The sequence below is a fragment of the Coregonus lavaretus genome (assembly GCF_964263955.1).
Source record: "Coregonus lavaretus genome assembly, chromosome: 22".
In the NCBI taxonomy this organism is placed as follows: domain Eukaryota; kingdom Metazoa; phylum Chordata; class Actinopteri; order Salmoniformes; family Salmonidae; genus Coregonus; species Coregonus lavaretus.
Genome location: NC_140009.1, coordinates 1,385,459 through 1,402,381, shown reverse-complemented (window position 1 = coordinate 1,402,381; position 16,923 = coordinate 1,385,459). Strand labels below are relative to the sequence as shown.

Below are 16,923 nucleotides of genomic sequence, written 5' to 3'. Positions count from 1 at the left end.
GTTCGTCTATTATCGGGCTACTGTAGCGAGCAGAGCATAGAGACCACTACTGGACAGATGAACAGTCACAGAGTAATGCCATGCAGACACTGAACACACGGAAGATTCACCTCCCAACAGAGGGAGTGGGGGGGGGTTTGGGGGTTAAGATGGGGGCCTAAGGTCCACCTTGCATGGCCTCTATCAGAGTTTCAGCGATCTAGTCTGGACAGTAGGGGCTCCAAGCCTTCTACAACATCAGAGAGAGGAAGGGTCTTTCCTCAGTCCTCCATCCTCCTCTACAATGTCCTTCGAGTTCTCTTTCCACCCCGACAGCCCAGCAAGTTGGTGTTATACCGCCTGAATCCAGCTATACGTCCGTTCTTATCTTGGTGATGTTGACACAGTTTGTGTTAGCCAGCGTGTTAGCGTTAGATAGTGCATTAGCGTTACCCAAGGTGTTAGCGTTACCTAGCGTGTTAACATTAGCCAACAGGGTGCAGTTGCCTGTCTTCAGGCTTTCTGCTCTGAAGTCTTCGGTGCTGTGGTTCAGTGCAGCTTCCTGTATCTCCATGTAGTCTGATTTACTGAGGGTGGATCCACTCCCACAGTGGCTGCTCTTCTTCAGGTCCTCTGCTGAATCGGCCTTGGGCAGGCTGGGTGTGTTCAGGTACTGCGCCTGCTCCTCCCCCTCCGTCTCCCGATGGTAGAAGTAGTTGAAGTTGGACACGATGACGGGGACGGGCAGGGCGATGGTCAGCACGCCGGCGATGGCGCAGAGCGATCCGACGATCTTCCCGCCGATGGTGGTGGGCACCATGTCGCCGTAGCCGACGGTGGTCATAGAAACCACGGCCCACCAGAAGGCTTCTGGGATGCTGCTGAACTGGGAGTCGGCCTCGTCGGCCTCGGCGAAGTAAACAGCGCTGGAGAAGAGGATGACTCCGATGAAGAGGAAGAAGATGAGGAGGCCCAGCTCCCGCATGCTGGCCTTCAGGGTCTGGCCCAGGATCTGGAGCCCCTTGGAGTGTCTGGACAGCTTGAAGATCCTGAACACCCTGACCAGCCGGATGACCCTGAGGATGGCCAGGGACATGGCCTGCTGCCCTGCCTGCCCGTCCTCCGGTTTCTCTGCCAGCTCGGTGCCCAACGTGATGAAATACGGGATAATCGCCACAATATCGATGATATTCATGATGTTACCGAAGAACCCGGCTTTACTAGGACACGCGAAGAAGCGGACGAGGAACTCGAAGGAGAACCAGATGATGCAGAGCGTCTCCAGGATGAAGAACGGATCGGTGAAGTAGGAGGAGGTGTAGGAAGAGGTGGAGTTGTTGAAGGGCTGGAACACCTTGTTTTCTTCGTGGTCGTTCCGGAACACGGGGAGTGTCTCCAGGCAGAAGGACACGATGGAGATCAGGATCACCATGACGCTGATGATGGCGATGATGCGGGCCGCGCCGGAACTCTCCGGATACTCAAACAGCAGCCACACCTGTTCGAGTTCACACACACACACACACACACACACACACACACACACACACACACACACACACACACACACACACACACACACACACACTCTTATCAAATTGACAGCATATAGCAAACATTCTCTGAGACATTTGCTAGTAACAGATTAAAATATTTATATTAAGTGTATATTAACTAGGCAATGTGCCACTAATAAATAATGTATAATGATAAAAACACAGAACATAGAATATACCTGTCTCTGGAACTCGTTCTCCGGGAGAGGACGCTCTTCTTCCTTAATGAAGCCCTCATCCTCTCTGAAGATCTCAATGGCCTCCTCTCCCAGCTCGTAGAAGCGGATCTCCTCTGAAAATATGTCTAGAGTGACATTAACCGGCCGGCGCAGCCTCCCTCCTGACTGGTAGTAATACAGGATGGCATCGAAACTGGGCCGGTTCCTGTCAAAGAAATACTCGTTCCTCAGAGGATCAAAGTACCTGGAGAGAGAGAGAGAGACAGAGAGAGACAGAGAGAGAGAGAGAGAGAGAGAGAGAGAGAGAGAGAGAGAGAGAGAGAGAGAGAGAGACAGAGACAGACAGATAGAGAGAGAGAGAGAGAGAGAGAGAGAGAGAGAGAGAGAGAGAGAGAGAGAGAGAGAGAGAGAGAGAGAGAGAGAGAGAGAGAGAGAGAGAGAGAGAGAGAGAGAGAGAGAGAGAGAGAGAGACAGAGAGAGAGACAGAGAGAGACAGAGAGAGAGATAGAGAGAGACAGAGAGAGACAGAGAGAGAGAGAGAGAGAGACAGAGAGAGACAGAGAGAGACAGAGAGATTCATTGTAAGTAGTAGATACAAATATAAATGCAGAACAATAACAGATAACAATATAAAAACTAAAGCACCAGTATTGAAGTCCCTATTTTTCGTCATTCTCTTCCTAGGGTTACCAGGACAATAGACAGTAATTGGAGTCACCTGTGGTAAATTCAATTGATTGGACATGATTTGGAAAGGCACACACCTGTTTATATAAGGTCCCACAGTTGACAGTGCGTGTCAAGAGCAAAACCAAGCCATGAGGTCAAAGGAATTGTCTGTAGAGCTCTGAGAAAGGATTGTGTCGAGGCACAGATTTGGGGAAGGGTACCAAAAAAATTCTACAGCATTGAAGTGCCCCAAGAACACAGTGGAGTCCATCATTCTTAAATGGAAGACGTTTGGAACCACCAAGACTCTTCCTTGAGCTGGCCGCCAGGCCAAACTGAGCAATCGGGGGAGAAGGGCCTTGGTCAGGGAGGTGACCAAGAACCCGATGGTCACTCTGACAGAGCTCCAGAGTTCCTCTGTTGAGATGGTAGAACCTTCCAGAAGGTCAACCATCTCTGCAGCACTCCACCAATCAGGCCTTTATGGTAGAATGGCCAGACAGAAGCCACTCCTCAGTAAAAGGCACATTACAGCCTGCTTGGAGTTTGCCAAAAGGCACCTAAAGGATTCTCAGACAATGAGAAACAAGATTCTCTGGTCTGATGTTACTAAGATTTAACTATTTGGCCAGAATGCCAAGCTTTACGTCTGGAGGAAACCAGGCACCGCTCATCACCTGGCCAATACCATCCCTATGGTGAAGCATGGTGGTGGCAACATCATGCTGTGGGGATGTTTTTCAGCGGCAGGGACTGGGAGACTAGTCATGATCGAGGCAAAGATGAACAGAGCAAAGTACAGAGAGATCCTTGATGAAAACCTGGTCCAGAGCGCTCAGGACCTCAAACTGGGGCGAAGGTTTACCTTCCAACAGGACAACGACCCTAAGCACACAGCCAAGACAACGTAGGAGTGGCTTTGGGACAAGTCTCTGAATGTCCTTGAGTGGCCCAGCCAGAGCCCGGACTTGAACCTGATCGAACATCTCTGGAGAGACCTGAAAATAGCTGTGCAGCGACGCTCCCTATCCAACCTGACAGAGCTTGAGAGGATCTGCAGAGAAGAATGGGAGAAACTCCCCAAATATAGGTGTGCCAAGCTTGTAGCGTCATACCCAAGAAGACTCGAGGCTGTAATCGCTGCCAAAGGTGCTTCAACAAAGTACTGAGTAAAGGCTCTGAATACTTATGTAAAACATGTTTTTGCTTTGTCATTATGGGGTATTGTGTGTAGATTGATGAGAAAAACAACAACTATTTAATTCATTTTAGAATAAGGCTGTAACGTAACAAAATGTGGAAAAAGTCAAGGGGTCTGAATACTTTCCGAATGCACTGTATACAACAATTACTGTCTTATATACGCTGAGTGGACAAAACATGACATAGACTGACCAGGTGAATCCAGGTGAAAGCTATGATCCCTTATTGATGTCACCTGTTAAATCCACTTCAATCAGTGTAGATGAAGGGGAGGAGACAGGTTAATGAAGGATTTTTAAGCCTTGAGGCATGTGTGCCATTCAGAGGGTGAATGGGCAAGACAAAAGATTGAAGTGCCTTTGAACGGGGTATGGTAGTAGGTGCCAGGCGCACCGGTTTGAGTGTGTCAAGAACTGCAACGCTGCTGGGTATTTCACGCTCAACAGTTCCCCGTGTGTATCAAGGATGGTCCACCACCCAAAGGACATCCAGCCAACTTGACACAACTGTGGGAAGCATTGGAGTCAACATGGGCCAGCATCCCTTTCAACAGTTTGAAGAGTCCATGTCCCGACGAATTGAGGGAAGGTGTTCCTAATGTTTGTACAGTGACTTCAGAAAGTATTCACACCTTTGACTTTTTCCACATTTTGTTTTATCACAGCCTGAATTTATAATGGATTAAATTGAGATGTTTTGTCACTGGCCTACACACAATACCCCATAGTGGAATTATATTTTTCATTTTTTTTTTAACAAATTCATACAAAATTAAAAGCTGAAATGTCTTGGGTGAATAAATATTCAACCCCTTTGTTATGGCAAGCCTAAATAAGTTCAGGAGTAAAACTTTGCTTCACAAGTTATATAATAAGTTGCATCGTCTCACTCTGTGTGCGATAAAAGTGTTTAACACCATTTTTTTATGACTACTTCATCTCTGTACCCCACACATACAATTATCTGTAAGGTCCCTCAGTCGAGCCGTGAATTTCAAACACAGATTCAACGACAAACACCAGGAAGGTTTTCCAAAGAACGCCGCCTCTTGGTAGATGGGTAAAAAATAAAAGAACAGATATTGGATGTCCCTTTGAGCATGGTGAAGTTATTACACTTTGGATGGTGTATCAATACACCCAGTTACTACAAAGATACAGGCATCCTTCCTAACTCAGTTGCTGGAGAGGAAGGAAACCGCTCAGGGATTTCACCATGAGGTCAATGGTGACTTTAAAACAGTTACAGAGTTTAGTGGCTGTGATAGGAGAAAACTGAGGATGGATCAACAACATTGTAGTTACTCCACAATACTAACCTAAATGACTGAGTGAAAAGAAGGAAGCCTGTACAGAATAAAAATATTCCAAAACATGCATCCTGTTTGCAACAAGGCACTAAAGCAATACTGCAAAGAATGAGGCAAAACAATGAACTTTTTGTCCTGAATACAAAGTGTTATGTTTGGGGCAAATCCAATACAACACATTACTGAGTAACTTTCTCCGTATTTACAAGCATAGTGTTGGCAGCATCATGTTATGAGTATGCATGTAATAGTTAAGGACTGGGGAGTTTTTCAGGATACAAAAGAAACGGAATGGAGCTTATGGTATTATTTTATGTATCATTAAAGGCAAATGTAGGGAGAGGTCAAAAGATAAAGTATAATAAACATGACTATGTTTTAAATGAATGTATGTGCTCTGTCACAGGGGCTCTCAACCTGTGGCCCATGGGCTTATTATGGACACAGTGTATGCATTACCTTAGTTCCTTTTTAAGAAGGGGCCTCGCAGCCAATAGAATGATAGAATGAGAGGCTTCATATTGTCAGGTCGTGTTGTAGGTGTTGTGTAGGAATCAAACGCAGGAAGCAGACTGAATTCCAAAAAGCTGTATTACTGCCTAAACACCGGCAACAGGACAAAATAAGCCTGACAGCAAAATACGCACGAAGGCGAAAAGACAATGCGCACAAACAGGTGCGTCAAAATGAATAAGTGCACACACAAGTGCAACGAACGCTCCAGCAAACAGTGGAGAAGATAACGCTCAACCGAGCAATACACAAACTGACGGTAACAATCACACACAACACAAGACAAACACAACGAGAAACTTATAGGACACTAATTACTACAAAACAGAAACAGGTGTAGAAACAAACAGACAAAAGCAAACGAACATGAAACATCAATCGGTGGCAGCTAGAATTCCGGAGACGACGAACGCCGAAGCCTGCCCGAACAAGGGAGAGAGGCAGCCTCGGCCAAAACCGTGACAGTACCCCCCCCTTGACGCGCGGCTCCAGACGCGCGCCGACTCCGGCCTTGGGGACGACCCGGAGGCCGCGGCGCAGGGCGCGTCGGATACCTCCGATGGAATTCCGTCAGGAGCGACGGGTCCAAGATGTCTCTCCTCGGCACCCAGCACCGCTCCTCCGGACCGTACCCCTCCCACTCCACTAGATACTGAAGACCCCCTCTCCGACGTCTAGAATCCAAGATGGATCTCACGGTGTACGCCGGTGCCCCCTCGATGTCCAACGGGGGCGGGGGGGTCTCCAAGATCTCATGTTCTTGGAGTGGGCCTGCTACCACCGGCCTGAGAAGGGACACATGGAACGAGGGGTTAATACACTTATACTCAACTGGTAACTGTAATCTATAACATACCTCGTTCAACCTTCTCAGGACTTTAAATGGCCCTACAAACCGCCGACCCAGCTTCCGACAGGGCAGGCGGAGGGGCAGGTTTCTGGCAGAGAGCCAGACTCGATCTCCAGGTGCGTACACTGGCCCCTCACTGCGGTGTAGGTCGGCGCTCGTCTTCTGTCGACGTATGGCACGCTGCAGATGGACGTGTGCAGCGTCCCACGTCTCCTCCGAGCGCCGCACCCACTCATCCACAGCGGGGGCCTCGATCTGGCTCTCATGCCATGGTGCCAGAACCGGCTGGTACCCCAAAACACACTGAAAAGGGGTTAGTTGGGTGGAGGAGTGGCGGAGAGAGTTCTGTGCCATCTCGGCCCAGGGCACATATCTCGCCCACTCCTCCGGCCGATCCCGGCAGTACGTTCTGAGAAACCTACCCACATCCTGGTTAACGCGTTCCACCTGCCCATTACTCTCCAGGTGGTAACCCGAGGTGAGGCTCACCGAGACCCCCAACCGCTCCATAAAAGCTCTCCAGACTCTGGAGGTGAATTGGGGACCTCGGTCAGCCACAATGTCCTCGGGCACCCCGTAGTGCCGGAACACATGGGTGAATATAGCTTCGGCGGTCTGCAGGGCAGTAGGAAGACCCGGCATGGGGAGCAAACGACAGGCCTTAGAGAACCTGTCCACAACGACCAGGATGGTAGTATTCCCTTGAGAGAGGGGAAGGTCAGTTATAAAATCCACCGAGAGGTGGGACCATGGTCGTTGTGGAACGGGCAGGGGCAGTAACTTACCCCTAGGCAGATGTCTAGGCGCCTTACACTGGGCGCACACCGAGCAGGAGGAAACATAAACCCTCACATCCCTGGCCAACGTGGGCCACCAATATTTGGCACTAAGACAGTGCACTGTCCGGCCGATACCCGGGTGTCCAGAGGAGGGTGACGTGTGAGCCCAATAGATCAATCGATCCCGACACTCGAGCGGAACATACCTCCGGCCCTCCGGGCATTGTGGTGGACTAGGGTCGGTGCGTAATGCCCGCTCGAGCTCAGAATCGAGCTCCCACACCACCGGTGCCACTAGACACGACTCCGGCAGTATGGGAGTGGGCTCCACGGACCTCTCCTCCCCGTCATACCGCCGAGACAGCGCATCTGCCTTACCGTTTTGTGACCCAGGGATGTAGGTGATCTTAAAAGAGAAACGGGTCAAAAACATACTCCATCTAGCCTGCCGAGGGTTTAGCCTCCTCGCTGCCCGGATGTACTCCAGGTTACGGTGGTCCGTCAAAATGAGGAAAGGGTGTTGAGCCCCCTCAAGCCAGTGCCTCCACACCTTAAGGGCCTGTACCACAGCTAACAGCTCCCTGTCCCCGACGTCATAATTTCGCTCCGCCGGACTGAGCTTCTTGGAATAGAAGGCACAGGGGCGGAGTTTAGGTGGCGCGCCTGACCGTTGTGAAAGCACGGCGCCAATACCGGCCTCAGACGCGTCCACCTCTACCTGAAATGGTAAAGAGGGATCCGGATGCGCCAGCACCGGAGCCGAGGTAAACAGGTCCTTCAGCCTCCCAAACGCCCTGTCCGCCTCGACTGACCACTGCAGACGCACCGGGCCCCCCTTCAAGAGAGACGTGATGGGAGCTGCCACCTGCCCAAAACCCCGGATAAACCTCCGGTAGTAATTCGCAAACCCCAAAAACTGCTGCACCTCTTTCACAGTGGTTGGTGTTTGCCAATTACGCACGGCTGACACTCGGTCTACCTCCATCTTCACCCCTGAAGCTGACAACTGATACCCCAAAAAGGAAATCGACTCCTGGAAAAACAGACACTTCTCTGCCTTCACATACAGGTCGTGCTCCACCAGCCTCCGCAACACCCGGCGCACCAGGGCCACATGCTCGACACGGGTAGGTGAGTACACGAGAATGTCATCTATGTACACAACGACTCCCTGTCCCTGCATGTCCCTGAAGATCTCATCCACGAATGATTGGAAAACCGACGGAGCATTCATCAACCCGTATGGCATGACTAGATACTCGTAATGGCCCGAGGTGGTACTAAAGGCTGTTTTCCATTCATCATCCTTCCTGATGCGCACCAAGTTGTACGCGCTCCTGAGATCTAATTTCGTGAAGAAGCGCGCCCCATGCAACGACTCAGTCATGGTCGCAATCAGCGGGAGTGGATAACTATACTTCACCGTAATCTGATTGAGACCACGGTAATCGATGCACGGACGCAAACCACCATCCTTCTTCTTCACGAAAAAGAAACTCGAGGACGCGGGGGAAGTGGACGGCCGTATGTATCCTTGTCTCAGTGATTCGTCTATGTAAATCTCCATAGCTTTCTTCTCCTCCTGAGACAGAGGATACACATGACTCCGTGGGAGCGCAGCTCCTGCCTGAAGGTCTATCGCACAATCCCCCTGCCTATGGGGTGGCAACCGCGTCGCCCTTGCCTTACTAAACGCAATAGCCAAATCCCCATACTCAGGTGGAATGTGCAATGCGGGCACCTGGTTTGGACTCTCCACCGAGGTAGCCCCTACGGAAACGCCTAAACATCTACCCACACACTGAGCAGACCACTCCATCAGAGCCCTCTCCTGCCACGAAATTGCGGGGTTATGGGTACTCAACCAAGGTAGGCCCAGCACCACCGGATACGCAGGAGAGTCAATCAGGAACAGCTGAATCATCTCCTGATGACTCCCCTGCGCACACATCCTAAGTGGCGCCGTGACCTCCCTGATCAAGCCCGTACCCAACGGACGACTATCTAGGGCATGAACGGGAAAAGGAACGTCAACAGGAATACGGGGAATCCCTAACCTTAAACAAAACTTTCTATCAATAAAATTCCCAGCCGCGCCTGAATCTACCAGCGCCTTATGCTGGGATTGAGGTGCTACCTGTGGAAAACTGACAGGTATACAAAAATGGGCAACAGTGAGCTCTGGGTGAGTGGGGCGCCTACTCACCTGGAGGGAATCCCCAGTGCGGGACCTGTCGTCATCTCCCCTAGGAGGCCATCCCCAGCACCTAGCCGCGGTGTGTCCTCCCCGACCACAGTTGGTGCAGTGGATGGACCCCCTAGTCTGCCGACTCCTCCTATCTCTAGCGCCAGCGCCCCCGAGCTCCATAGGACACGGCTCGGATGCGCTGGAGGATGGAATGGACGGACCCCCCTCAGGACGTCCGCGGGTAGCCAATAGGTTATCTAACCTGATTGACATGTCGACCAGCTGGTCGAAAGTGAGACTGGTGTCCCTACAGGCCAGCTCCCGACGGACGTCCTCTCTGAGGCTACATCGGTATAGATCGATGAGGGCCCGCTCATTCCACCCTGCATCTGCCGCTAGAGTACGGAATTCAAGTGCGAATTCCTGGGCACTCCTCCTCCCCTGCCTGAGGAAGACCAGACGCTCCCCCGCCGCTTTCCCCTCCGGGGGATGGTCGAACACCGCCCTAAAGCGGCGGGAGAACTCGGTGTACGTAATAGTCGTGGCGTCGATCTTCCTCCACTCCGCGTTGGCCCACTCCAACGCTTTACCGGCCAGGCAGGAGATCAGGGCAGACACGCTCTCATGCCCTGAAGGTGCCGGATGTACTGTGGCCAGGTACAGCTCTACCTGGAGCAGGAATCCCTGACACCCAGCTGCGGTCCCGTCGTAGGACCTCGGGAGAGATAGTCGGACTCCGCGATGTTCCGGCGCTGGACTGGGTGGGCTGGCCGATGGTGCTGGCAGGGCGGCTGGCGGTGGAGGCGGACCCCAGCCTCGGATGGTGGTCATCACCTCCTGCAGGGCGGCCCCCATCTGCAGGAGCTGCTCTTGCTGTTCCCGAACCTGGGCTTCCAGTCTTGTATGTGCTGCTTCGGCTCCTGCTGATTCCATACTGTGTGGTGTGTGATTCTGTCAGGTCGTGTTGTAGGTGTTGTGTAGGAATCAAACGCAGGAAGCAGACTGAATTCCAAAGAGCTGTATTACTGCCTAAACACCGGCAACAGGACAAAATAAGCCTGACAGCAAAATACGCACGAAGGCGAAAAGACAATGCGCACAAACAGGTGCGTCAAAATGAATAAGTGCACACACAAGTGCAACGAACGCTCCAGCAAACAGTGGAGAAGATAACGCTCAACCGAGCAATACACAAACTGACGGTAACAATCACACACAACACAAGACAAACACAACGAGAAACTTATAGGACACTAATTACTACAAAACAGAAACAGGTGTAGAAACAAACAGACAAAAGCAAACGAACATGAAACATCAATCGGTGGCAGCTAGAATTCCGGAGACGACGAACGCCGAAGCCTGCCCGAACAAGGGAGAGAGGCAGCCTCGGCCGAAACCGTGACACATATAGAAAAAAGCATTCATGACCTTTTGGAGTAGGACATTGTGTGACAGCTGGACGTTGAAAAAGAAGGGTGGTGCAGAGCTAAAATAAGTTAGGAATTTGCCATAAGGGGGTAACTGAATATGCCATGGAAGTATGTTTGTGCATTTGTGTGTGTATAAAAGGGATGTCTAAGCCAGAGAGAGACAGCCGCTCCATGGAGCCGTTCGGCTTTCGTTATTAGATAATAAAAGTCTAATTTTTGGATTCACAGGCTCCAGTTTCTTGAGAGATATGTTTGAGTTGACTACTTTCGAGTCATATATATTTCTACGACAAGCTAAGCACAGGCAAAATCCTAGAGGAAAACCTGGTTCAGTCTGCTTTCCACCAGACACTTGGAGATGAATTCACCTTTCAGCAGGACAATAACCTCAAATACAAGGTTAAAACTACACTGGAATTGCTTACCAAGAAGACAGTGATTGCTCCTGAGTGGTCGAGTTACAGTTTTGACTTAAATCTACTTGAATATCTAGACCTGAAAATGGTTGTCTAGCAATGATCAACAATCAATTTGTCAGAGCTTGAAGAATTTTGAAAATAATAATGGGCAAATGTTGAACAATCCAGGTGTGTAAAGCTCTTAGAGACTTACCCAGAAAGACTCACAGCTGTAATCACTGCCAAAGGTGCTTCTACAAAGTATTGACTCAGTGGAGTGAATTAGATATTTCTCTATTTCATTTTCAATACATTTGCAAACATTAAAAAAACAAATGTTTTCACTTTGTCATTATGGGGTATTGTGTTTAGATGGGTGCACTTAGTCATTATGGGGTATTGTGTTTAGATGGGTGTCATTATGGGGTATTGTGTTTAGATGGGTGCACTTTGTCATTATGGGGTATTGTGTTTAGATGGGTGCACTTTGTCATTATGGGGTATTGTGTTTAGATGGGTGCACTTTGTCATTATGGGGTATTGTGTTTAGATGGGTGCCATTATGGGGTATTGTGTTTAGATGGGTGTCATTATGGGGTATTGTGTTTAGATGGGTGCCATTATGGGGTATTGTGTTTAGATGGGTGTCATTATGGGGTATTGTGTTTAGATGGGTGCCATTAGTATTGTGTTTAGATGGGTGTCATTATGGGGTATTGTGTTTAGATGGGTGCCATTAGTATTGTGTTTAGATGGGTGTCATTATGGGGTATTGTGTTTAGATGGGTGTCATTATGGGGTATTGTGTTTAGATGGGTGTCATTATGGGGTATTGGGTTTAGATGGGTGTCATTATGGGGTATTGTGTTTAGATGGGTGTCATTATGGGGTATTGTGTTTAGATGGGTGTCATTATGGGGTATTGTGTTTAGATGGGTGTCATTATGGGGTATTGTGTTTAGATGGGTGTCATTATGGGGTATTGTATGTAGATGGGTGTCATTATGGGGTATTGTGTTTAGATGGGTGTCATTATGGGGTATTGTGTTTAGATGGGTGTCATTATGGGGTATTGGGTTTAGATGGGTGTCATTATGGGGTATTGTATGTAGATGGGTGTCATTATGGGGTATTGGGTTTAGATGGGTGTCATTATGGGGTATTGGGTTTAGATGGGTGTCATTATGGGGTATTGGGTTTAGATGGGTGTCATTATGGGGTATTGGGTTTAGATGGGTGCCATTATGGGGTATTGGGTTTAGATGGTGAGACATAAAATCAATGTCATCCATTTTGAAAACAGGCTTTAAAACAACAAAATGTGGAATAAGTCAAGGGGTCTGAATACTTTCTGGAATAAGTCAAGGGGTATGAATACTTTCTGGAATAAGTCAAGGGGTATAAATACTTTCTGGAATAAATCAAGGGGTATGAATACTTTCTGGAATAAGTCAAGGGGTATGAATACTTTCTGGAGGCACTCAGTGTAAATCCCTATCTCACCTCATAGTGTTAGGGTAAACATATAATATAAATCCCTATCTCACCTCATAGTGTTAGGGTAAACATATAATATAAATCCCTATCTCACCTCATAGTGTTAGGGTAAACATATAATATAAATCCCTATCTCACCTCATAGTGTCAGGGTAAACATATCATATAAATCCCTATCTCACCTCATAGTGTTAGGGTAAACATATAATATAAATCCCTATCTCACCTCATAGTGTCAGGGTAAACATATCATATAAATCCCTATCTCACCTCATAGTGTTAGGGTAAACATATAATATAAATCCCTATCTCACCTCATAGTGTTAGGGTAAACATATAATATAAATCCCTATCTCACCTCATAGTGTTAGGGTAAACATATAATATAAATCCCTATCTCCCCTCATAGTGTTAGGGTAAACATATAATATAAAACCCTATCTCACCTCATAGTGTTAGGGTAAACATATAATATAAATCCCTATCTCACCTCATAGTGTTAGGGTAAACATATAATATAAATCCCTATCTCACCTCATAGTGTTAGGGTAAACATATAATATAAATCCCTATCTCCCCTCATAGTGTTAGGGTAAACATATAATATAAATCCCTATCTCACCTCATAGTGTTAGGGTAAACATATAATATAAATCCCTATCTCACCTCATAGTGTTAGGGTAAACATATAATATAAATCCCTATCTCACCTCATAGTGTTAGGGTAAACATATAATATAAAACCCTATCTCACCTCATAGTGTCAGGGTAAACATATCATATAAATCCCTATCTCACCTCATAGTGTTAGGGTAAACATATAATATAAATCCCTATCTCACCTCATAGTGTTAGGGTAAACATATAATATAAATCCCTATCTCACCTCATAGTGTTAGGGTAAACATATAATATAAATCCCTATCTCACCTCATAGTGTTAGGGTAAACATATAATATAAATCCCTATCTCCCCTCATAGTGTTAGGGTAAACATATAATATAAATCCCTATCTCACCTCATAGTGTTAGGGTAAACATATAATATAAATCCCTATCTCACCTCATAGTGTTAGGGTAAACATATAATATAAATCCCTATCTCACCTCATAGTGTTAGGGTAAACATATAATATAAATCCCTATCTCACCTCATAGTGTTAGGGTAAACATATAATATAAATCCCTATCTCACCTCATAGTGTTAGAGTAAACATATAATATAAATCCCTATCTCACCTCATAGTGTTAGGGTAAACATATAATATAAATCCCTATCTCACCTCATAGTGTTAGGGTAAACATATAATATAAATCCCTATCTCACCTCATAGTGTTAGGGATTTATATTATATGTTAAACCTATCTCACCTCTTAGAGGCAAGTAAGTTAAGAACAAATTCATATTTACAATGACGGCCTACCAAAAGGCAAAAGGCCTCCTGCGGGGACGGGGGCTGGGATTAAAAAGAAAAATACAATAAAAATATAGGTCCTCTGTAGCTCAGCTGGTAGAGCACGGCGCTTGTAACGCCAGGGTAGTGGGTTCGATCCCCGGGACCACCCATACGTAAAAATGTATGCACACATGACTGTAAGTCGCTTTGGATAAAAGCGTCTGCTAAATGGCATATTATTATTATTATTATTACAACAAGAGAGACACCACAACACTACATAAAGAGATACCTAAGACAACAACATAGCATGGCAGCAACACATGACAACACAGCATGGTAGCAACACAACATGGTAGCAACACAACATGGTAGCAGCACAACATGGTAGCAACACAACATGGTAGCAACACAACATGGTAGCAACACAACATGGTAGCAGCACAACATGGTAGCAACACAACATGGTAGCAACACAACATGGTAGCAGCACAACATGGTAGCAGCACAACATGGTAGCAGCACAACATGGTAGCAACACAACATGGTAGCAACATAACATGGTAGCAACACAACATGGTAGCAGCACAACATGGTAGCAGCACAACATGGTAGCAACACAACATGGTAGCAACACAACATGGTAGCAACACAACATGGTAGCAGCACAACATGGTAGCAACACAACATGGTAGCAGCACAACATGGTAGCAATACCACATGACAACAACATGGTAGCAACACAACATGGTAGCAACACAACATGTTAACAACATGGTAGCAACACAACATGACAACAACATGGTAGCAATACAACATGGTAGCAACACAACATGACAACAACATGGTAGCAGCACAACATGACAACTACATGGTAGCAACACAACATGACAACAACATGGTAGCAGCACAACATGACAACAACATGGTAGCAGCACAACATGGTAGCAATACCACATGACAACAAAATGGTAGCAACACAACATGGTAGCAACACAACATGTTAACAACATGGTAGCAACACAACATGACAACAACATGGTAGCAATACAACATGGTAGCAACACAACATGACAACAACATGGTAGCAGAACAACATGACAACAACATGGTAGCAACACAACATGACAACAACATGGTAGCAGCACAACATGACAACAACATGGTAGCAGCACAACATGACAACAACATGGTAGCAACACAACATGACAACAACATGGTAGCAACACAACATGACAACAACATGGTAGCAGCACAACATGACAACAACATGGTAGCAACACAACATGACAACAACATGGTAGCAACACAACATGACAACAACATGGTAGCATCACAACATGGTACAAACATTATTGGGCACAGACAAAAGCACTTGGGGTTAGAGTTAGGGTTAACATCAATACAGGATAATTACATATATAAGTGGTATAGCTACCTCATCCTCTTCTTGGGGTCCCCCAGCAGGGTCTCAGGGAACTGGGAGAGGGTCTTGAGCTGAGTCTCAAAGCGCAGCCCGGAGATATTGATGACAACGCGCTCACAGCACTCGTGGCCCGGTTCCGGTTCGTATGGGTCACAGGGACGCGCCACCGCCTCGCCCCCCGGGTCACCCGTAGCAACCGTCATGGTAGAGGAGGAGGGCGGGGCCTGCAGCGTTCAGACGGGCGGCGGGGTGGAGGGCGAAGTGGTGGAAGGGGGGGTGGCCAGAGGAACACAGAGTCTGGCCAGTAGGGATCTAGAGAGGACAGAACAGGCTGGCCAGTAGGGATCTGGAGAGGACAGAACAGGCTGGCCAGTAGGGATCTAGAGAGGACAGAACAGGCTGGCCAGTAGGGATCTGGAGAGGACAGAACAGGCTGGCCAGTAGGGATCTGGAGAGGACAGAACAGGCTGGCCAGTAGTGATCTGGAGAGGACAGAACAGGCTGGCCAGTAGGGATCTGGAGAGGACAGAACAGGCTGGCCAGTAGTGATCTGGAGAGGACAGAACAGGCTGGCCAGTAGGGATCTAGAGAGGACAGAACAGGCTGGCCAGTAGGGATCTGGAGAGGACAGAACAGGCTGGCCAGTAGTGATCTGGAGAGGACAGAACAGGCTGGCCAGTAGTGATCTGGAGAGGACAGAACAGGCTGGCCAGTAGTGATCTGGAGAGGACAGAACAGGCTGGCCAGTAGTGATCTGGAGAGGTCAGAACAGGCTGGCCAGTAGTGATCTGGAGAGGACAGAACAGGCTGGCCAGTAGTGATCTGGAGAGGACAGAACAGGCTGGCCAGTAGTGATCTGGAGAGGTCAGAACAGGCTGGCCAGTAGTGATCTGGAGAGGTCAGAACAGGCTGGCCAGTAGTGATCTGGAGAGGACAGAACAGGCTGGCCAGTAGTGATCTGGAGAGGACAGAACAGGCTGGCCAGTAGTGATCTGGAGAGGACAGAACAGGCTGGCCAGTAGGGATCTGGAGAGGACAGAACAGGCTGGCCAGTAGTGATCTGGAGAGGTCAGAACAGGCTGGCCAGTAGTGATCTGGAGAGGACAGAACAGGCTGGCCAGTAGTGATCTGGAGAGGTCAGAACAGGCTGGCCAGTAGTGATCTGGAGAGGACAGAACAGGCTGGCCAGTAGTGATCTGGAGAGGACAGAACAGGCTGGCCAGTAGGGATCTGGAGAGGACAGAACAGAGAAACAGAACCATGGACATATTAACCAGCTTGTTTCACATTCAGTTCAAACACATCATAATTTATATAATTCACAAATTTACAAACACAAAAGTTTTAAATCATGAAACTAGCTGCAAATAGGGACGGTTTCCCGAAAACTTATTAAACTAGTCCTGGACTGAAACACACTTCACATGGAGATTCTCCATTGAACATGCTTTTTAGTCCAGGTCTATGCTTAATCTGTGTCCGGGAAACTGGCCCATAGTGTTACAAGAGGACAAAGGAGCCTGAACACAGTAATAGCGGAGATGTTTT

General features: G+C 47.9%; 1 protein-coding gene across 1 annotated transcript; it reads right to left on the bottom strand.

Annotated features, from left to right (window-relative positions):
* Positions 1-349: 349 nt before the first annotated feature.
* On the bottom strand, positions 350-15,578 carry LOC311149456 (potassium voltage-gated channel subfamily A member 2-like; the record flags this gene model as incomplete). Its single annotated transcript, XM_084186652.1, has 3 exons — positions 350-1,477; positions 1,715-1,958; positions 15,388-15,578. 3 exons carry the CDS (start codon positions 15,576-15,578, stop codon positions 350-352), a joined length of 1,563 nt encoding a protein of 520 aa, XP_084042778.1.
* Between the last annotated feature and the right edge of the window lie 1,345 nt (positions 15,579-16,923).